General features: G+C 41.5%; 2 protein-coding genes across 5 annotated transcripts in view; one reads left to right on the forward strand and one right to left on the reverse strand.

The window, feature by feature from the left end:
- The window catches only part of vgll4b (vestigial-like family member 4b), a 39,610-nt gene extending 34,333 nt beyond the window's left edge, over nucleotides 1-5,277 (forward strand). For both annotated transcript variants that reach the window (XM_068594629.1, XM_068594627.1), the window contains one exon: nucleotides 595-5,277. In XM_068594629.1, coding sequence (XP_068450730.1) covers nucleotides 595-851 — 257 coding nt within the window. In that variant the 3' untranslated portion in view covers nucleotides 852-5,277. The remainder of the gene's footprint in view (nucleotides 1-594) is intronic.
- A 197-nt stretch (nucleotides 5,278-5,474) lies between these two features.
- The window catches only part of atg7 (ATG7 autophagy related 7 homolog (S. cerevisiae)), a 52,165-nt gene continuing 33,601 nt past the window's right edge, over nucleotides 5,475-24,038 (reverse strand). For all 3 annotated transcript variants that reach the window (XM_068595187.1, XM_068595188.1, XM_068595186.1), the window contains one exon: nucleotides 5,475-6,759. In XM_068595187.1, coding sequence (XP_068451288.1) covers nucleotides 6,727-6,759 — 33 coding nt within the window. In that variant the 3' untranslated portion in view covers nucleotides 5,475-6,726. The remainder of the gene's footprint in view (nucleotides 6,760-24,038) is intronic.

The following is a 24,038-nucleotide window of genomic DNA, read 5'->3' on the forward strand; positions in this document are numbered from 1 at the left end:
TCACGAGACACGACCCCTAAAAGTGGATATCATTTTAGAAAAATTAGTTTCCCATACAGTGCAGTTTGTGGGAAAGCCCCCTCCAGAGAAAACACAACCGCTCACACTCTCCACATTCAGACTGACTTATATAACTGGTCTTGCTAAAACAAATCATCCACGTTTTCTGTCAGCGAGTCTTTACTACCTTGTCTGTTATCTCTGTTCGGTAAATGTCCCTCGAGGTCTCAGCCAAACACATGTCTGTTTTATTCAGCCTGCCTGTGAGTGTTGGTCGTGTTTTCTGCGGGTTGATAACTCAACTGTGGCCATGTTTTATGATCCCAGTGAAATCCCTATGATCTCATTGAGGTTAACAGTGAAATTTAAAACAATGATTTAATATAAAAAACTGCAATGTGAAAGTGAAGTAGATGCCAGAGTTAGTATTTTTCCATTGACCTAAATGTTTCCAACATTTCCAATGTTTAAACTGATGCGAGGCAATAAATTACCCGCTCAACTTTATATAAGTGTGTTTTAGAGATGTTTCAGTTTTTTATTATGGGAAATAAAAACTCTCTCTGTTGCCTTCTCCTATCCTCCCTGTTCTAGCCAATACGGCCTGCGACCCTGTGATCGAGGAACATTTCCGCCGCAGTCTCGGGAAGAACTACAAGGAGCCCGAGCCCACCGCCACCAACTCCGTGTCCATCACCGGCTCGGTGGACGACCACTTTGCGAAGGCACTGGGCGAGACCTGGCTGCAGATTAAAAACAAGGGCAGTCCCTCGTCGTCGGGCAGCAGCCCAAACTCCTCCCCTAACAGTCACATGGTCAATCACAACCACTCCCCTTCTGTGGTCTCCTGAAGGAAGAAGGGTGTACGAGGGAATCGCTCCTCTTTCCCGCGCCCTCCCAATCATCCCGGCTCTAACACCCACGCCCTCGTCACTTTGGTCTATCACCAGCATCCCAGAGGGAATGCCTGCACGCTGGTCTGCTAAAAACATGTAAAACCCTCAAAGCCTGTACGCTCTTTCTCCGTGCACTCATCCAGGATCAATGAAGCAATAACAACATGGTCATTTCCCCCCCTTCTGTCCTCTGGTATACCGACAATAATCAGTCACGAGCGATGAGGGTTGGACTTTTGAGACTCGACTGGCGCATCAAGCTGCTCCTTCCAATAATTCATCATCCCTGCATGTCAAGCTTGGAGCTCAGCAACGTGTCTAAAGTTATATGTACATAAAGAGTGAGAGGAAAGGTGGAATTTTAATTATTCATTTTCTTTTTTGTTTGTTCCTTTAACAGTAGTTTTGTGTACTGCTTTCGCGTTATGAGATGTATGATATTTGAATGAACGGACAAGTCAGAAACACTTCTGAGAAAATAATCGCAAACCACCTGACTGTGCTACCAAAGAAACCTCAGACACAGATGTTTATCAATGCCCGCCTCCAAAACGAAACAACGAAAAACCATCTCGCAATCTCCTATTTTTTTTAATCTCCTTTCCTTCTCTCACCTTCCTTCCTTCGTTCTCATGTTTGTGTGCTGGTGGTTTCATTACTGTATGTGTACATCTAGGTGATCGGCTTGGTGTGATTTGCACTGCTGTCGTAGAGGTTAAAAGGTGGCAAGTCAACATTGTAATCTGGCACTGCACACACTGGGATTGAAGCAACTGATTCTGACATAGTCTGGTATAATCCATCTTATTTTGGAACTTCTATTTGATCCCATTACCTGTTACGTAAAAATCCATCAGTTCCACACTTGCCCTTTCAGAAAAGTACAAGCCACATTACTTTGCATTATTTAATGCATTTTGGATGAATAGAAAATTCATACCAGTATGCCTGGGCAGTAAACCCATTTTGGAGATGTGTTAAGTAATCCAGATTTGGATGCCATTTGTCCCATTATCCAGTGGATTTAATCACATCGCTGCATGTGGATTTCTGCAGCTGTGAACCACAAACAAACACGACGGTTGTTTGCGTCCGCCACTGTTGGGACTAAACTACTTAAATAGTGCCAAAAGGTTGCATTTCATTTGACAAGCACAGTCAGGTTATCAAATCAGCCAACTGTGGTGTCGATAGACATCAGAGCCATTATGAGAAGAGACCCGCGCTGAAAACACAGCTGCACGACCTGCAGTGTGTTGCCGAACAATGTGCTTTGATGTCTCTCACAGGATTAACTGCTGACAGTGATGAGAAGAGAGATGACGCTGCATGTCACTTTGTGGTTGAAAAAAAGAGAAAAAAGTCTGGGTTCTCGACCGGGTTGAGGGGGGGGGGGGAGAAGATCATTCAGATCTCTTCCTGCGTCTCTTTGAACATGGGTGTAATTATATGTGGCTTACACCCTGCGACCCCTCCCTCTCCTACACACTGTGGTTTGGTAGATTTCTATAAGGTTGAAGGTAAACTAATGCTTCTACAGATGCATGTTTTTTGTGTGTGTGTGTGTGTTTTTTTTTTAATAGCTGGTATCTATTAATGTTTTGTAAGCAGCATTTCAATCTTAACTACTATAAGCCTTTTCCATTTGGACGTTAGTTGTTACTTTTTTCGTTGTCAGTAACAGACATAGACACTATACACTCACTGCTGGGTCAGTTGTACTCCATATTATTATTGTTATACAACTTTGTATTTTTGTTTTCCATTAATATCAGTACGGTAACACACATCTATAGTGGGACGGCCTCCGGACAGGTTCTGTTGGACAGTGAGAGCTGCGTTTCTGATGTAAGCGATGAGCAGTGGATACGCAGCCCTTCAAGGTTTTCTTAAGATGTTGATCCATTGGTGGTACAGGATGCTACAGCCTTCAGCAGGGCCGAGTTGAGTCATCAACTTGGCAAATATTAGTCGACAGGCCCTTGTTTTCTTTAAAAGCATCCCAAGTGGTCTTTATTCTTCTGAGTCTAAGCTCAAATACCCGCCTTGGTACCAGTCCAATAAGCACGCCATGATGCTTTTGAGAAACGAGGTGTTCTTCATGGTCAGAGCGAGCGATGGCGGCTCCCAAACATCTTGCTGGTGTTTCAGAGATGACGGCAAACAAGACACGTGCTGATAATTAAGGGTTATCTCAATGAATGGTGTGATGTCACAGCTCTCTTGACCTTCATCAGTTGAATTGTTGTGTCCTATATAACATTTTTTTGTACTTCAATGCTTGCTTTTCTCAACAGCATTGTATCGTTGCTGCAGTTCAGCTTGACTGCTACAGTCTGAGAAAATGTATTTTACTGGTGGCATACATTCCTCCTCTAGGGAACTTTGTACAGGCCTCATACACGCTCAGTATCTCCACGTCATCAGACGGCACTAATAACCAGTCAGCCAACTGTCCCAGAGTTCCCTGCCAACAGGGTTTTTGGGGTCTTTTTGCTTTTCTTTGCTTCAAGCAAATTGGCCAAACAGTCATAGCGTATGATTAAGGAAAAAAAACGTCTGTGCTCTAAATACTGAGATTTTTGAGGACATTTGGAGCATATCATTCAGAGTCCTGGGGCTGGACAGTGATGCGAGTCATTCTGTATCAAAAGTACAGAATCATTTAATGTCTGATCTGAGTTTGAAAGGTGAAAAAGGTTCATATTTTGTTTGTGATGGTCGTACTCACACCTGATGGAAATGCAGCGTCAGTGTTCTAGAACGTCCACACATTCCATCCTCAACTGAACAGATGTGACAGAACCAGAAGTGACTGTGAAAGTTGTAGACTTTTCAGATGCACAAATGTTTTCAATCAACCGCCGGTGAATTAATTCCCAGGACAAATAAGTACTCAGTTTAAATGTGTTTCCGTGAAAAAGGTTCGGAGTGGTTTGAATAGTGATTTTCAGCTGGCAGGTGAGGGGAAGCAGAGCTTCGGGAGCTGAGCTTCTGGAAGCTCGGCCTAAGTTGGGAGACTTTGAGCTGAAAGTCTATTGGCAGTGCCCCCACAGACCCCCTCTCAGATTCAGTTGATGTTGATTAAGTTTGATGTAATAAGCGACATGCTAGAATACACGAGGGAAAAGGGCTCAGTGTCCAGAGGATTTTGTTATTCTATTATTATTCTTTCTCATTATCATTTCACTACCACCCTGTAGGTAGGCGGCTCTCTTTCTACTTCGGCAAACACTCCCTACACCCTGTGGGGAAATCACTTAAAATGAAAAAAAAAAACTTTTTTTATATTAAGTAACTATAAGACCATCATTACGCTGTGCGTAACGAATGTACAGAGAAAAAAATCGTAGGTATTTTTTGAGGAACAATTAATTTGTTAATGATATGTAGCTATTTAATTGTTGTTTTTCCCTGTCCTTATATTGTAATCATTGCATTTTCTTTTCTTTTTTTTTTTTGGTGAAAAAAAGTTGATCTTTTTTGTTTATAGAGTTTGTCTTGTCAGAGTAAAGGTTCAAGTGCAGGAACACAGTAAACGTATGAAACCACAATGAGCCACTGGTTTGGTGGTGACAATCGCTACTTCCATTGGTCCCCAGTGTTCTGCAGTCATTTAACTCGTCTTGTGAGATGTCTGAACAAAGGAGGTTGTCTCAGAGACCTCTTGAGCAAGTAGCAAAGTTTCACATTACTGGAACAGAATCATTTTGCCGCTAGCCCAGTGAGTCCTGCCAGCCGTTCCCAGATCATTTCCATTTAACTATTCAAAAAAGAATAACAATCAACATTAGTCATGGGCTAGCAGGCAGGTGAACTTTCCACCACTGCTTGAATCCTCATTCTTGGTTTTGAAGGTCTTTTGATGACTGTTCTTTGTCTCCAGATGGGAACTGAACTATTAATCAAACCGTCAGTCCATTTGTGAACTAAAGCCGAACGGATAAAAACCCGACATTTTTCGTAAAACTGTTTGTGCCGAAGTTCACGTGCTTCTTCTCCGTTATCGGTCAGCGAGGAAGAGGTCTCAGCAGTAATTGAGCTACGTGTCGTCACCCTTGTATCTGATGTAGCTTTTACCATCTGTGCATCTGTAATCAAGTAAATACCATGAAACTTGTGCAGATAAATCAAAGAGGAGTTGGTCTTTACTCTGACTATCTCATTTTCCAGGTCCTTTTTGAAGTGGAAGTAGCATGTACTTAGTGGTAGTAATACTCTGAACTGTTAAAAAAAAAAAAAAAAAAAAAAAAAAAAGAAAAGAAAAAAGATGTATCAAAACAGTCAATTTGTGGCTCTGTGTCTCCTCCTACTAAAAAGGTTTTGGCAGGCCACCTTTTTTGTACGTAAAGTAGCCTTGATGAACAATAAAGTGCTTTTAAACCACCGTCTGACTGCGTGGCCTCTCTGTGTTGGTGTGTTGTGGTGAAGACAGATGCCGGGAGCGGGTGGACGGGCTTCGCAAAGATGGAGCGACAGAGTGCATGAAAGGAAGTGCTGGATTCTGAATTCTACATGAACCACTATATTACCAGTAATATAAAGATCACTCATGTACACAGAATTAATAAAGCCACATTTTATTACAGTCTTTGGTTAAATACTTACAGAAGAGCAAAAGTGTGACCAAAACAGCAGTCAGAATTAAGAAAGCCAAGTCAGAATCTATTTAATCTCTGGAGTTTAAGTCTGGATTCTGGGGTTTATTTTTGGAAGGATGTACTTCTCCCTAAATTCTAACTTTTAACTTAAACCTCAAAATCCTTTAATCTCAGATTGCTATTTTTCCCACACGGCATTTATAGTCTTCCATAAATATCCAAGCAGCTGTTGAAATGTACATTTCATCACACTGAACATGGTGTACATGTTCGCAGTCCAGACACAAAAGCACAGGGGAGAGTAAGAAAAGCATCATGACAAACAAGTGCATGCGTCAACACTAACAAACCAAACAGACCTTCCCTTTGTTCACAGGCTCTTTCAGATTACACCGTGCAGTTGTCGGTTTCAGGCCGTCTACAGCAACACTAAATCATTTCCATATCAGGAGCCACAGTTGCACAGTAACGTCTGTGTGCAGCTCTCATACTTTCACATCAGCAAAGCTGGTTTTAGTATTAACTGGAGCTGAACGCATCACGGTGGCCAGTAAACAGAAAGGGAGATAGATGGATGGATTTTCTGAGTCGTCGACTGTGTTTTTGTAATTTCATAATTCATCTGCAGTGAACTGAATGAGTGAGCAGATGTAGTTAGTCAATGTCCAGCCAAAGAACTCAGCAAACCCATTAAATGTGTTGGAGGGACTGGGGAGGGATTGAACCTGTGACCATTCAGTGAGGCCTTTCCAGACAAGAATTCACGGTTATGTTTTGTCTTATGGAATTGAACAATAAGTGAATGTGACCAATTACACACATGAGGTAACGGGAACAGGTACATTATCCATTAAATACAACAGTTTCAGACGCACAATGTGGAACATTTAATTTGTTTAATCTCTGATCTCATGTCCCAACGTAACTGTGAAAAACTGCATTTTCACTGAATCACTGAAACGGAATAGTTCAGCAGCAAAATAAATCACATAATCACTTTATTTTGCTGTTTGTTATTTGACCTTATTACTGCTCTATTGTGAAAACTTTTCTGAAGGTGTGTTTGTGATGCGGTTGGTTCTGATAACTGGAGCTGTGTGTGTGCGTCTACTCCCTGCACTCATCTGATACAAATGTGCGCTTCCTTAAAAAACAAAAACCAGACAGAAACGGAAGGAACATTGGAGAGCTCAGTCCTTCGGCGGCTGCGGGTTTGTTCCTCCAGTCCTTCAGATGCTCTCGTCGTCGCTCATATCCCAAATCTAATGAGAAAAACACGACAGAGAAAGAAACAATTAACACAAGGTCATTATTTTGTCTACCAAACAAAGACTAAATAGTCTCAACTCAAGGTCCAGTTAATATTTTGGTGGAGTTTTCTCCATGAGTTGCTGTTGAGAATGTTAGCGAGACGACCTTAAAGGTGCATTGTGTGAATATAAACAAACAAAACTTTATATTCAGAGTTTCTCATCACAACACATCAACGTGCCCTTGAGTTCCTACAAACATGTTGAGAGGATTTCCTTCCCCCATAAAACATCTGCGAAGCCAATTTATGTTTTCTAGCATTGCACACTTCTCCACTGCAGCACATCTGGTTGATTGTCCATCAGCGGAAGAGCTTGAAAGTTGCCTGTGTAACGATTTCCAAGGTCAAGAATGAACTTCAAGTCTTGCTTAATGTCCAGAACTGATACACGCAGTGTACTCGTGTCCATGTAGCGTCATCGATCCATCCTCCTGGACAGATGCATGAAGGTGCATGTGAACATACAGGGAGTAACCGTGAGTACGCAGCAAAAACCTTATTCAGAGCAATAGCCGCTGATTTAGGTCAAAGTGTGTGAACTTGGAAGTAATCACACTCGTTTGAGACACATCTAATAGGCATGAATGTATTAGTCCAACTATATAACAACTTTCACAATAATTACTCGCAGTCACTGCTAAGAAGTCGCTTACTAGGAAATGACAGCAGCATGTGTGACACAGACTCAGACACCCACACACACACACAACAACCTCCTTTCCACCACTGTGTCAGTAAACAACAGCGGCCTTCTCATGGCAGCAGATTCCTCACATTCTCTCACTGTGAGACGTAATTCACATACCTCTAACACTGTCTGGAATGCATGGCTCTGAGTGCACACACACACACACACACAAACTCACAAACACACACACAGTTTGACACACATATGCGGCATTCCTTCGAATGTGCTGCCCCTTCGCTTTCTTTTTGTGCAGTGAGTAGCAGCAGGGAATATACTGTGTACACGTGTACCGAGTTGATGTATTACTTGGAGCTTTAGGAGATGCCATATGTTGAAGAAACTTTTTAAAAAAAACAAAAAAAAAACTGCTACGGACGATTATTTTCGTCATCAACTATTATGCTGATCATTTGCTCCATGAATTGAGAAATCGTTTGATCAGTAAAAAGTTGGAAAGTAGTCAAACAAACACCCATCCTGATTTTCCAGAGCACAAAGTGAGTACTTCAAATGTCCAGAACCAAGAATCATTCAAACAAACAGACGGCCATATTTGGGAACCTCGTTGGTGTTCTGTCTGGAAAATTGACAGAATCAATTCTGAAATGATTATTCAAATAATTGTCGATTCATTTCAGATACTCTGCTGGGGTCCGCAGCACTAAGAGTTTCAGTTTTAAACCAAAGTGATGACTTCACACGTAGGTTTCCATTCTTTAAAAAAAAAAGGGGAATTCTCATTGACAGTACCGGATGAGGTTTTGTTCCTGGAGACAGTAAATAACAGACCTGTTTTTATGACAGATTCGGCGAACCCCTCCTGTGTGCGTGAAGAGGCGAGGGAACAGAGGAAGCAGTCGACACACACCGTTACAGTACACGCTGTGTGCTGAGGGCGCGCGGTAAATTAATAGGAAAGAACACATCGTCAACAACACACATCAAGAGCTCTCAGTTATTTATACTGTGGATCCGGATTTGGCCCGCTCTTGTGAAACAATCAGCCCGATGCGTCAATTCAATATAAACAATACAAAACCACACGAAAACATAGATGAACCTATTATACATTGTGAAAAGAGATGGTGCTCTGGGATGATGCATTAAGGCAACACATCTTTCACAGAGAGGGCTGCGGAAACTATTCATGGCTGATGTGTCAGGGCTGAACCCGGTCCTTGAATTGGAGTAAAAAAAAAAGAAAAAAGGTGCCAGTCCATGCAGCTGCACTGCGTGTGTTTTTAAAAATGTATATACATTTTATCTTACTACAGTATACCTCATGTGAAATCTTTGTGTGAAATGATGAGAAAGCTGCAAATAGCGGTTTTTGAAAGAATGAAATACAGTCAATTTATTTTGAAGCTGAAACTATAATGTTCAAAACATTTATTCACTGGAATAATTTGGGGAAAACACGCTAAGCGACCTGCTCATTCTTCTGTTAGACTGAAGGTAATTCTTGCTGAAAGCCAAGTGAGCAGGTCCACTCTGCTCTCGTTTGCACCTAGCTTAGCATGACGACTGGAAGCAGGTGAAACACTAAGCGTGTTCCGCTCCAAAGTGAGAAAATACACCTTTTAAAGCTGTATTATGTTTGTTTAAAATAAGAACTAAAAGATGGCGTGTGGTTTACATGCTGTCAACAGTTCATCCATCCTTTTGTTATTTGGATTCTATTTTAAGGACGTTTGTGGAACTGTTTTCGTTTCGGCTTCATTGTAATCGTAGTCCGAAGCTTTACATGCATGTCCACCTGGTCCATCGAGGCGGTAACGGCACGGTCAAGCAAGTGAAGGTGCTGGCGGCCACTGTGCCAGTACGATTCCCCTGCGAGGCAACTTTAAAGTCACAAAGTTGCCCAACCTGCTCTGCAGCACGTCAACCTGAGTGATCTCCATGTGTGCAGACTAAAACGGAGCGCTGTTCGGCGCCGTTGTAACTTCGGCGGGCCTTTTTTTTCTTCTTCTTTCTCTTCCAGAGTGTGGATGCAGAGTTGCAGGGCAGGGTGGAGAATGGGGGACAAATTCATATCAAAGCTGGACGTTCGGCATTTCTGCTCCACTGCTGCTGGGGAGCGAGCGTCAAAAAGACGGCAAGAAAGAGCTCTTTGAAACGGAGCGACACTGGAGCCCCCTCTCTGGACGGCTGCCATGTCGCACTGATGGCGTGTGTGTCTGTGTCTGTGTGTGTGTTTGGAGGAGTCTTTTGTGCACAATGAAAGAGACGGGGGTGGAGGGAGGCGGAAAGAGAGACCTTATGTAACGTGAATAGCAAACTGAAGCCAATTACTTTACTACACTCTTTCAAGCACGGCTGAGTACTTGGGATTTTTTATCAAGCTTTGTTGTTGCAATGTTCTGTGAAGGCGAGATGATGTACTTTTTATCCAATTTTGTTGTATTCTATTCATTCGATACTATGACTTTTTGTGTGACTTTTTTTTTAATGGCATACTATACTGTGACTTAATACATGGTTTTTTTTATGACATACTATGCAATTACTTTTTATGAGGTTTTGGTGACATACTATACTATGAAACGTTACATGACATTTTTATCGACATACTAAACTACAATTTCTTTTTACATAACATGTTTTTAAAAAAAAAAATATCATACCAGTGGAGTAGAGGACGGTCATCTTAAAGATCTGTGAATTTATGTTTTTTCCAATACCGCGATAACTAAACAATAAATCGACAAATTCAGAAAAAAGGGAAGTAAGTGTTAGCCGCAACCCTATAGCTTGAGTGATATAACTGGCGGACCCCCACACCACACACGCGTAAACACAAACACAAACACACACCATGACAGCATCTCAAAGGGATTGGCAGCCACACAATCAACGACCAACATCTTTAACTTTGAAGCAGCCTTATCGCTGCAGGACCTTGAGTCACTGCAGGTTAAAAAGAGGATTGCTGGATGTCTCATTAAAGTCCTACAGTAAGCTGCATGTAATCATTGTGTGAATGTGTTCGTAATCAGTTGGGATTCAGCTGATATGACAACTCTAATCCAGGCTAGTTGTTAAAACAAGGCTGGGATCTGATCCGATAGAGGAGGGCTGATGCTGGAAGCTGAAGGCCGCGAAGGGAGCCAACGCTCTGCTGTCGCTGATTACAAACACCGCACGGGCCTGAAGAGTGTCGGAAGCAATATTCCTCATTCTGCAGGACTGGGTCTAAAGCTGCTCGAAAAGTAGCGCCGGAGCTACAACATGTTTGCACTCTGGCGTCGCAGTTGATCGAGAAGCAACTTTTCAGGTGGTTTCAAGGACATTACCTTGTTTAGGCAGATGGCTCAGGGCTGTTGTTTCCTCAGGGTTCTGAATACTGAGCCTACTTACAGGAATACTTCCTAAGTGCGGGTGGGCCCAGCGGGAATCCAGCCTCCAAAGTCATTCAACTAGCCAGCCCTACACAAGCACGGATGGGCTTTGATATTAAACTCACATCTGCTTTACATATTACAACTGACACCAAAGCACAAAGCGCAAAGTCAAGCTTTCATCACGGAGACTGGCTCCATCTGATGTGCAATTAGTGGACCACACAGAGTGACGCGCTTTATGGCGGCTGGATGCAGGGTGCTGCTGCTGGTGGAGGAGGAGGAGGAAAAGCACAAAGGAATCCAGTTGGAGTTGTCTTGTTTCCTCGTTGTGCTATTTTGTCAATGTGAGTTTTTACAAGGCTTCAGAGACCATGTAATCCGTGACCAAAATATGTCAGACCGCTGCTGACGCAGATGGGGTGTCTTTTCAGACATGGAAACGTGACCTTCATGGCTTTTTGGAATTTAGGTGTGAAAATGACTTAAACATGTTTATTCAGACATGACAGAAAGAGCCACAGTGTGCAGGGTAGAACAAGGCGCCTGCTGCCAAGCTACGAGTCCAAAAAATGAGTATTTTCACTGCTTATCTACCGATAGCCCAGGAGCGACGTGTGTGTCATGCTGTATGTAAAGTCCATGACAGTTTGTGAGTTCATTCAAGGCAAAAAGAGATTATACTGTCAGGAGGTAGTGTTGGTCTCTAGGCAGGTTGTACTTTGTCATTTCACCAGCACTGCAAAGGTAAAACAGAATTGTAACAAACCACTTACATTAATTAATAACAACATAATAAATCATTAGATAAAGAAAATATTGTGTATTGAGCCACATTACTCCACAGTAATGTGGCTCAATCCACAGCAGACTTGTGTCGCCTTGTAAATCCGACCAGGTGTGAAGCAGTGAAACTGCCTTTGTGTCACATTTATGGTGCATTATGAGCCGCATGTCTGAAAATAGCCTTACTCAGCGCTACAGTGAATTAAAACAGTCACTGTGTGTGGAGCGAGTGCAGAAACTGTTCATTCTTAATAACGCTAATTGAAGTTTTGGCAGATCATATTCAGTATTAATAAATGTGTTCAATACTCCAAAAATAATGCACGCAAACCATAAAAAAAACAACAAAAACAGATCTTTCACACAGCGTTTCCATCTGAACCTTCAAAATACTGGTCTTCAGAGAAGTCAACACTGTTGTAACTTGTTCTTTCTCATCTCCGCAGTATACCTGAAGAACCGTCAGCATGTCTGAACACCAGCACGGGGGGAATTACTTCAAACTTCACAAGGCGTGTCAGCTGTTTCCTCTAACAAATGATCTTACGTCTGTTAGCCAGGGGCAAGCACTTGATGATTCATGTTAATGAGGCGGGGGAGGAGGGGGGAGGAGGGGGTGTACTTCCCCTTTCATCCCCCCTCATAAAGCCCCATTGAGGGCAGGTTTCACACCCAGAAGGGGGAGGAAGCTGCAACACCGCTCCAATCAAAGAGAGAAGAACTTGTTCAGAAGTCAATAGCCGAGGTAGAGACACTAGTTTAGAAAGGTTTTCTGCTCGGAGCGGTTTGATGCTTGCAAAACCATTTTACATGTCAGAGCTCATCTCCCTTCACATGGCCGTACACGTTAAGATAAAAACAATTGGTTTCTTTCTACATCTATCATTTCCTTCACATGCCTCCACCTCTGTTTTTTCTCGTCTCTTTTTTCGTTGGTTCCCTCTGCCCTGTCTGACCACACTCCTCTAATCATGGAGACTCGCACACAACATGGGATCCACACTGAAGTGGAAATTACCCAAACAAAAGACACAATAGCAGATATGCGCTTTGACCAAATAACGCTGAAATGACAACCCCTCATCACACATCTGTACACCACATACACACTGGTTGATGGCGGCATGGGGCAGTATTCGGCTGTGAAACGGCGGCACTTTGACATAAAAACAACGTGATATGATCTGCAATCACCCGAGTGACGACTGAGGGAACGACCTTTATCTGGTTTAGCTGGCACTCGAGCCTTTATCAGAGAAAGGGAAGAAAGAGAGCGCAAAGCAGAGCTGAAGTACAGCCTCAAAGTGTTGCTCGCGTCGCTGTCGTCTCTCAATCTGGTTTGAGGGCAACAATGCAACACATACACTACATGTATATGATGGCAGTCTGCTTATTACCAATAAATAACTAAGTTATTAAAAGGCAGCCGGACAGATACAACCCATCCCAAAACATGGTGTCCAGCTGGAGCAGCGCCCGTCACCGGGATTGAAGTACAGCGTGTTTTCTGTTGTAACACATGAGGCTCGTCAAGAGTTTCTGTACGTTGCTCGACAAAACAGCAGCTCTCAGCGGACAATTTTTATCTCAGGAAGTGTGCAAACTCATTTATATGACGTCTGAGCATCCTCCATGTGCCCGTGTGTTATTATTAGAATGTTGATTATTCTCTTCAGCATCTGAAGAGCAGTAGTATACCAGGAACTAAAGAAGAGGATATACTGTGAATTTGTATCCGATAGGCATCCATGTGTATAAAGGTTTGAATGCTGCCCTTCATACATTAACACTGACACCTATCTGAAGCCAATATCTGCATCAGGCCGGCACAATAAATTCTACATGGTAAAACATTCAGTCAGTGTAAGAAATTAGAGATAAAACGCTCGGTCGTGAGAGAACAGTCTTTTTGTTTTTGTGGGTTGTGAAACAGGCCGCCAACAAGTATTTTTCAAAGTCCCTAATCGTCCAGTAGCTTTTCATTGCTGATCTATTATGGTTCTTGCACAAATTATAGGAACACTTTGCAAGAAATGTAATAGGTTAAATAAATATCCAACTCTATCTTGGTCTGGAAAGACAGTGTGTCATGTTCCCATAAAAAGATTAACTAGGATTAAGAGTGTTAAACCTATTATGTCTTCCAGTAACACACTTAAATGATAACACACATGCGCAAATGTCGACAGATGCTGATGAGTGCACGTGCATACCAACTCTGAGCAGAGAAAATGACCTCATGCGGCCCAACGTAACTCCAACTGCTGCTGCAGCACGCTGCATTCCTGAATTCCCATCAGACATTCCTGCACAATGTGGCGGGAATATGCAACGTGGTGGTTTCACTGGTTTAGAGCAGAGCGAAAAGGTAAAAGGTCAAATCGCTTACAAAGTCAGGAAAATAACAGAGGCCAGAGTCTCTGTGTCTCAGACTTCCGAGTGCCTCATAGTGGAGGGGAGAGAGAAGCAGTCGGGCCAACAGCAAGAGACACAGTGAGAAGATAAAATACAAAAAAAAAATACTTGGGCGTTTACATTTGTTGTTTCTCCATTCTGTCTCTCTCCAATTTGTCACGTATCTGTCTTTGTGTTGCAAAAATAAGCGTGTCGCCTCTGCGCTGTGACAGCAGGATACTGTGGCTCATATTTGAGTGGCGTTAGTACAATGGGTTCAGAACACACGCCATATTCAGTCTCGCACTGTGCAGGCACTCCAGTTTCTGGGTGGCACATTTAGCCACATCCAGACTGCCTGAGGTTGGGCGGGGCTGATGTGAATCGAGCTTTTTGAAAATGAAGTTGTAAATTTGTCTTGCTCATAACTCATAATAATGAACACATGCCTTTAATACCAAATAGATCCGGCGGTAGAAAAGGCAGATTACAATAGCAGATGCTAATTGTATGTGTAATATAGTTCACTGCAGTAAGGTAAAGGGCATGGCAGTGAGGACAAGAAAAATAGGATCAAAATAGCAGAAGAGTTTTTTCTTTGAAAAGTGCTGCTTATGATGATTTATGTCATGTGATGTAGTCTTAACACAAACACTGGTCATTAGAGATGTATAGTTCACAGTAGTGCACGACCAAAATGATGCAACTTCGTTTGATTTAAAGCAATTTCTTACAGAAGCAGATCGACACCCGGCCGCTACGGGCTTTCACAACCGTCGAGCACTTTTTTTCCTTTGGGGAAATCCCACTAAATACATCATCTTTACTTTTCCTTAGTGTTTTTAATGGCTTGCACAACTTGTAGTTCTTTTCATCTAACTTTTTTATCCACAATATGACTAATCCGTCAAATATTCCCAGAGGGAGAAGGGCCGTCATGTCCTCTGTGTGCTGCTTGTTCAGAGCTTTATTTTCTAGTCCTTAACACTTCAGGCTATCCACAGTCATCCAACAGTAAAAACATACTACCAAAGGACTCCAAAGCATCTAATGCTCTGTTTAATAAAGTAATGTCTCCAGGCAGCGTATACAATTCCACACAAGAAGCAGAGCTTAGGCTAATATTGCTTGGCAGTAAAAACTCTCATTTGATAAAGTAGTTCCAGATGTCAGTGGATACAAGCTGTTGGGACTGTGTGATTTGGATCCCAAGATGTACTCTCGTCTGATTTGGACATTGAGGTTGTCACCTAAACAGATTACAGCACTTCAGATTGTTTAAGCCTAAACATCCTGCAAACCAAAACTATTTCCACCAACATGCACAGATTTTAAATTCTTGACAGTCAGTCTGGGGCGCCTGTATTGTTGAGCAACAAAGTGAAATTTAGGGAAATACTTAGGTCCATCAGACATGTCGCCCAAATCATAACCGCTATATGATTGGTGCAACAATCCTAATGTCTGGCCTCGCTTGAAGGCCGGAGTCTATATTTTCTCTGCAGTCAAACTACTCTACATGTGATCCTGTGTAGAGCATAACGTTGCACTTTATGTTCCTATTCCTGCCAAAAAACATTGTAATCTGAGTCGGACAACTCAAGGCCTGAATCATAAAAGTAATAATAATAACTCAAACCACTGCGTAACATAGCCACCTGATACAGCCAAATCTAAACTTTTTCCCACGTTGAATGTCTTCCTACTAATACAGTATATCTGGACTGAGATCACACAGATTAAGGTCAGGGCTTATTTCTCCTCCTGTTAAAATATAATTTTGTACTCTTCCATTTCCTGCAGCGATCCTCTGCGTCCTCTCTTGTCTCCTCTTTGTTCCAGGCCCACAGCTCTCAGGGGGGAACACAGCTCTCAGGCCACAGGTTGGATATGGCCATGTGTTTATGCGGATGTGTGTCTGTGTGTCTGTGTGTGTGTGTGTGTGTGTGTGTGTGTACACACATTGTATTCATTGAGACTTGAGACAGGAAAAGGAAGAGGAGATGGGTGGAAACAGGAAGAGGAGGGTCCCCAACTAACTAACCTGCAGTCTCAGCAGCACATGTCCTGTCCTCTGGGTTTGATACAAAACTGACCAATACACTAGACCCAAGAAGCCAACCCAAGAAGACTTTTTTTTTCTTATACATAAAAAAAAGAGCAGTTATAGAAAGTTACAGGCATTTTCCAACACATCTTCTAAACTGATGTGGCAAAGGAGTCGGGGGAAGTTTCCAAATCCCCTTAAGGTGGGCTAAAACCAACAGAACAATATACTCTATGTTAAAGGTTGAGCTGCATCTAGAGTTGCAGACTGCAATCAACTGAAACAAGCAGGTAGTACTACAGTGGCCGACACACAAAAAAAGTTAACGACCCTATCTTGAACAAGTGTTTGGTTTGTCCATTCTGGGTTACTGTAGAAACATGGCGGCCGGCTGTGTGAAGAGGACCCGCTGCTCTAGAGATATAAACGACTCATTCTAAGGTAACAAATTAGGTTATTATACTCAAAAGAAAACATACTCAACACTAATATATTGCATTTTTGGCAATAGGTCCCCCATAAATGCTACACACTGTACCTAATAGGTAATAAAAACGTTACAGGCTGGAGTTATTATATAGTGATTCTACTTTTTTTTGTTATTGTAAACAACAAAATCAACAATAGCTCATCAGTCCCTTAATACTTTTTGACTTCCGTCTTGCTCCCAACCTCAAGCCCATTGAATCTTTAAGAACATGCTACAAACATATGGCTTTTAAATAAGGTTAGTAATGTCCTAAACCAGCTGGGCACTGTCGTCTTTGCAATTACGACTTAAACTTGAGTAAAGTGTATTTATTTGGGGACAGCCGTGGATTAATACACATTGGTTGCTCGTCAGTATTTACACTATCTTAACAATGTTTTGGGGGGTTTAGTCAAATTAAATTACAGTACTCACCTCGAACGTATGGTAGAAACACGTCACACAGTGCAACTGCTGTAATACTGTAATTTCCCCACAGAGGGACTAACAAAGGACTATCTAATCTAATCTAATAGTGTGGCTATACTATGTTTTTAAAAAAAATAAATACTGTTAAGTTAGTCTCTGAATAATTAGCTAGCAATACATAATATTGTAAATCCAATCACCTGTTCACATACTAGCCTGTTCACATACTTTGTGCTGTGAAATTAAGTGCGACCATAAATGCATCAAATGTTACCCATCAGCTGAAAATGGTACCAAAACTGCTTTTAATTTTTGTGACGCGACATCAATGTGCTTCATGGTACAATGCAGACACATTGTAAAGTGCTGATCAGACACTAAAAAGGCCATTCAAAATAGTTTTTTTCTACTATATATATATATATATATATATATATATATATATATATATATATATATATATATATATATATATATATATATATATATATATATATTTATTTATTTATTTTAATTTAACAAGCTATAATCAGGAGGAGAAAGGGAGACGAAGGGGAGAGTGATTGACAGGAAATGAACCCTGAGATGGTCCGAAAGTTGAACACATGCGTAGAGAAGAGACATCGTAGAAAGTGAAGGATAACAGGGGTGGGAGTGAAGGTGGTTTTGACAAAATAGGAAAGAGACGGTTCGGAGGAGCACTGGTGGGAACAGAGTTAGTTTGTAGGTCCCAGCTGAGGTCACGGCCCCTGGCTGCATATCCATAAACTCCTGAGTCTCGGGGTAATCAAACAAAGCACCGGCACTCGACTCAGATAGCAGACCTTGGAACCAAACCTCATAACAGAGTCACAGCAAACCAGGAAGTGATGCGGCGATGCGACAGCTCTTCCCATTTCCTAATAAAGGACGCTTGTCCTATACTTTAGGGAACTTTATTCTAAGATTATGCTAGTACCGCCACCACCTCCCCAGTCTCCCTCTTTTTCTCCCAGAGTCATAGAGGCCAGCTACAACAACAAATGGAGTCTCTCTCGGCTGGGTGTGGTGGCCTGCAGAGCAACAGCTGGGTCCTGTTGTTTCTCCTGAGACCCGGACTGACTGCTCGCCCTCTTTTTTAGGACAGCGCTCCCTCAGTTCCCCTAACTTCTTCTTAAATGTAAAGACTTGTCTTTCCTCACACGGGATTGCCGTCACTTTGAGGTTCTCTCCGTTTCCTTCACAGATTTCATAAGAATGAATCCCTCATATTTCAGGTATTGCTCTTAAACTGTCTTTGTTAAGCAACGTACATATCCCCTCACTCCTCTTCTCTCTTAAAAGTTTGGATTCTCTCTTGTTCTGCTTTTCTGTTTATTCTCCCACTTAATCTGTCAGTCCCCTGCCTCCCTCTTCCTCTCTCCCACTGTATCTCAGCCTGGCCCCCATTTCCCTCCGACACATTTCCTGTAAACTGGTGAAGGCCATCAACACATTGTATTTTCAGTCACACGACTTCATACGAGTCATATAAGTGTTTCAAAAAACAAAATGAAGTTATTTATACTTAACAAAATGCTAAAATATAGTGTCGACATCAACCTTTTTTTTAAATAACACAATGGGGACGGTATAACATCTTTTCTTTTGTTTATGATGAGAATTTGTCTCATAATTGCTGTAAAGGATCAAATAAATTCTTAACAGCTTGAAGCCTCAATTTAGTTCAGTTCCCTCTGGAGAGGCATCACCCATTATTATTATTATTATTATTATTATTATTATTATTATTATTATTATGGCAGTAACAGATCAGCTGCAGTGGCTGTGCATGCGTGTGTGTGTGGCGTGTGTGTGTGTTGCCAGTTCAGACCTGCCCTGGGTTTAATTAACTGTGAGTCAAAGTTAACTCACGTGTGGTCAGAGAAACAATCAAACACTAGTCGGGCCCCATGGGCACAGGCACACACTCACAGACACACACAAACTCACTCTCACATGTAACAAACACTCTTCAAGGGAATAAACATTTAAAACAGCTTCCCTCTTTGTTTTTACTGTTGTTTTAGAAGACTTTCAAATTAAATTTAAATTAACTAAGAATCCACACACACATCCACACATCCACACATCCACACACACACACACACACACACACACACACACACACACACACACACACACACACACACACACACACACACACACACATCTTTTGATCTGATGCTCAGAGCACCAGGCAGTCAGTCAGTCTTTCATTACAAAGACTTCTTCACTCTGAGAACTGATCACTTCTTTCTTTAGAAAACAAAACACTTGCATGTTAAAACTGTGACAGCTAATTTTTGACAATTAAATCCTTGTTCATCAGGTAATCGGAAAAAAATAACTTGTTGAAACATAGTCATGGGCTATTGGCCTTCAAATACTGGGAACCATGAAGCTCAAGTGGCTACACAGACATGTTCGTGAACAGTCAAAAATAATAAGGTGCTTATTTTAGTTTGAATTAAATGAGGCAATACAGGGATTTTGTTTTCATATTCAAAGTAGGCCAGAAGAAATGATGCCAGTCACAAACGTTTGTTCAGTAACAAGATTGTAGTTAGTCAGAGAAATGGGGCAGACACAGACACACACACAGACACACACACAGACACACACACACAGACACACACACACTATTTCTGTTTGTGTGTCTGTGTGAGTAATTATCTGAAACCAGAGGCTTGATGCTATCACCTTCTTCCATGTGCTGGATAGAACGGCATCAGGGGAAAAAGATAAGAACTGGCACTGTGGCCAGATGTACATAAACGTGTGTGTGTGTGTGTGTGTGTGTGTGTGTGTGTGTCTTTTTCAGGCCAGAGCTTCAGGGCAGATTACCTGCGACCAGCCAGGAAGGCCAGAATCAGACTCTACGAGATTCAGACATGCGCGCGCACACACACACACACACACACGCACACGCACACGCACACGCACACGCACACGCACGCACGCACGCGCGCACACACACGCACACACAACCAGTCTTTAATGCAGCTGGAGAATGTTTCTGTATCAAAGAACCTGGATCAGAGGAATAAAACAGCCCTGCACTCATGAAAATACTTAGCATGTTTACATGCTTGCTTATTTATCCATTATTAAAAGCAAAGATATTTTAAGATGCAATAGCTTTGATAGATTGTAGATTAGAGAGTCAGAACTGGTTAGGCGTGAGGTACCATTGTGTTACCTTTTATTTAGGCTTCATATTTAGGCTGCTGGTTGGGGCCCTCAGCCGTCACTTACTGCTGTGCTCAGCTGACTTAAATACATCAAGTGAATGTTAGTTTGTGTGCAACAACAGAGCGTTACTGGGACACGATGAATTAAGTCCACAGCTGTATACAGGGGCATGGATGGGGCACATTTGAGCTCCACAATAAAGTCAGGCAGATAAACATCCTACAAATCCAGCATTGGTTTCTTAAACTATCTTAACTCGCTTCTTTTTGAGAAAAAATTAGATTCCAACCAAATGTGAAATATTCTGTTCAGTTTGTGTAAAATCATAATTTAATTGTATCCTACAGGATTACATTCTATTCTATGTGAAATGGACATTTGTTATGTGTGCAAGTGCACATTTTAGGTTGACTACTTTGAAACATGAACCTTGTATTTCGACTATTTAGCTGGAGATCGATGAGGTAGAGAATAAATGGGTTGTCAGCTTGATGATATTTGTAAAACTGTTGTCTGGTGTTTTGGAATCCGATACGCCTTAAAAAGAATAATCTGATTCTCAAACACCATTACCTCAACGACATGCATTTTGTTTTTGTTGTGGCTGAACACCCAGAAAGTCATGAGAAATAGAGAGCCAGGCAAACGACGATGACATAGATTTTTGTCGTGTTCTTCCCTTTTTAAAAAGAGTGAATTATTTGTGTTGTTTTCTACATATCAATGCCAGGCCAGGAACAATAAATGGTGACAACAAATATACTTTAAAACAAAATAAAAAAACACTTCTGGCTTTTCGCTATCAGATAAATGTTCACTTTGTGAGTCTGGGATATTAGCAAGACTTTGTAAACACAACTCCATTTGAAAGCATAACTAAAGTGGGACAAAAACTATAAATTTCAAATATTATTATGTAATATAGAGGTAAAGTTTGTAAAATATGGATGATACGTTTTTGGGTTCTTTTGATATCATAATGTCCATGATAAAGAACAGTAGAAAAACATTAACTATGATGTGAAAAACATTCACTATGACTATGTAACTGAGTGAGTGAGTGAGTGAGTGAGTGAGTGAGTGAGTGAAAGCCCACTCTAAACGTGCAAAGCCAATACAGATACAGAAATAGTTGTTACAAGCTACCGAAGAGGAAGAGCAGAAGCTAAACAGGGACGACTAGACTACAACTCAGTCTGGTCTGTCACAACGCAGTCATCTGTCTGTCTGTCTGTGTCTATCTGTCCGTCTGTCTGTCCGTCCATGCACACAACCAGCTGCCAGGCCAGAAGAAGCCTTCACTCTGGACTGAGTGGCGCCTGGGAGGAGCAACCCTGTATAGGAGCAGGGCCGCTGTAAGTTTTCCCACATAGTGAAGGAAAAGTTGGCTTTGTGGGTCCTATTTATGACTTGTGAAAATAACTCTCCTAAGAGTAATGATTGGTAATTCTGAATGGGCCCCTTTGGGCTCAAGAAGCGAGACAGCTGTCCTGGGTGCCATGCATCCCCTTTGCCCCCCCCCCACCTACAGTCCACCTCCTCACCGGCTCCAGCCATGTGCACAAGTGTATTATTAATATTCAGCCCACAAAAGTTGTATCCCTCTGTAGAGTAATGTGCAGGCCAAAGAGGTTCAGATCTTATCACCTGCTATATTTCACACCAACCTCTTCATCGATAAAATCTCCATTCCATAACAGAGGAAAAAGTGTTAAATATAACAGTGTGAAATTAGTTTGGGGCTTCCCATAGTGACGCAATTACAAATAACATTCACTGTATATTTAATGTTAGTTATTTTTTTAATATATGTTCTGTATGTATCATGGGTATTTACATTTGACTTATATTTCGCTTGAGATAGCGCCCTCTAATATGGGGAACACTGAGCAGCTATGCTAGACTCATATTACTTCAGCTACAGAAGGGGTATTAAAGGAATGATGACATAGCTGACCCACCTGACCAAAGTCGTGGATGCATATCTGCCTTGACACAGAATGTCTGTTATTCCAGAAGCAATATAGACTTGATAGGATTCCTAGAAGATGGTGAACAAATGGAATAAAATAGACCTTTTCTGGAACTTAATTGAAAGACAGCTAGGAATCAAATATCTCTGTAATGTGATTCAGCATTTTGTGTACATGTAGTTTGGGTGGACATGACCCACAGAAGAAATGTGCTGGAGAAAGTTATTGTTTACCATGTACCATGACTACCAATATGCACTCCGTAGTAAATACAAAATCAGATACTTGCCAACCTAGGGAGTCCCAAATATTTCACAAAAATGTCTGTACAAGCAGAGCAATGTAGACTAAAGTGTGACCTGGGAAGACATCATGAGAGGTTAGTTAAACACAGCTAAAGTTGTCAGGTAAAGAATTACTCACATAATATAACTACTCAGAAATCTTCACTACCAAATAGACCCACATCTGTGAGGGAGAAAACCTTTCAAAACACGCAGGAGCGAGTTAGAAAGGCTAGCAAGCAAGGTTAAAAGTCAAGCCACAGACTGGCATAAAGCTTCTGAATTTAGCCCGTCAAGCACTAGGGAGATTTAGACGAGTAGTAGTAGTGCTGAACATGTGTGTGCATGTGAGAGAGAGAGACAGCAATCCAGAGAGAAACTATATGCAGAGAGGAAGCAGAGGAGGTGTGATGTGTCTTTACATAGCCAACATACATGACTAAAAGTAGGGCATACATTTATAATTAGCAGTGCAGTAGATGTCAAGCTGGCATAGCTGGCATACATATGGGACATAAATACACCCGCGCTTAGTACCGAGGATGCTTAAGTGTGTGTGTGTGTGTGTGTGTGTGTGTGTGTGTGTGTGTGTGTGTGTGTGTGTGTGTGTGTGTGTGTGTGTGTGTGTGTATGTATGTATGTATGTGTGTGTGTGTGTGTGCGTGCGTGCGTGCGTGCGTGTCACAATATCAGACAATTTGTAGTCTTGTAAAATTGGCCGATTCTCAAAAAAACAACTAAAAAGAATAAATGCCATGTACGTCAACATACACCCCTTTAATATCGTTTGCCTATTGTTTTCATGTGAATTTATTATTAATCCCTGATGATCAGCTTCATATTCCTTTACTAAACACAAGACACATTTACATTACATCATTATATTGTTAGAATTTACCTTCGCCCAGTACTCATTTTCTCTGAATGGAGTTTGAACACATCACAACATAACTAAATGCAACCTCTGTTTCAAAGGGGACATCATATGTATTGTTTACTCAAAGCAATAGTAGACACCAATATATGAATTGATTTGGTATAATAGAGAAAAGCATGAAATACATATATACATGGCCAATTCATGAATGAATTAACAACAACTAATTAACGCTTCTTTTTTTTTTTGCAGCATCACCAATATATGCAACTGCTGCCAGTTTTAATGACAAAGGTAAAGTTGCAGCTTCGACAGGCTGGACCACATTCTGTCATCACATTTAATTGAACTGAACTTTTGAGCACTCTCTTGAGTTTAAGATGGCTAAAAAAAAAGAAAAGGTGTGACTATGATAAAACCCGACATTAAACAATAAAAAAGTTGATATAAATTAAATAAAATGGAACTTGAAGTATACAACCAGTCAGGGATAATGGTTGAAGAGGGTCAATTGTGCGTGAAATTGAATTTGCATCGAATGAACCTTTTTTTTTAAAAGGTCTCTCACTCCCTCTCTCTCTCTCTAAGGAGGGTGTACAATGTGCTAATGAAAAAGCGGACCTAATACGTTTCCTCGAGTCCATCTGGTAATAATTGCAGCATGTAGCAACCGTAGCTGTGTTTGGATAAAGCTCTGACATCCATGGGGCCCTCTGACGCTCGAGTGTGCG

This window comes from Clinocottus analis, unplaced genomic scaffold, assembly GCF_023055335.1.
Source record: "Clinocottus analis isolate CAN_PGR_092001 unplaced genomic scaffold, fCliAna1.0.p SCAF_3, whole genome shotgun sequence".
Lineage (NCBI taxonomy): Eukaryota > Metazoa > Chordata > Actinopteri > Perciformes > Cottidae > Clinocottus > Clinocottus analis.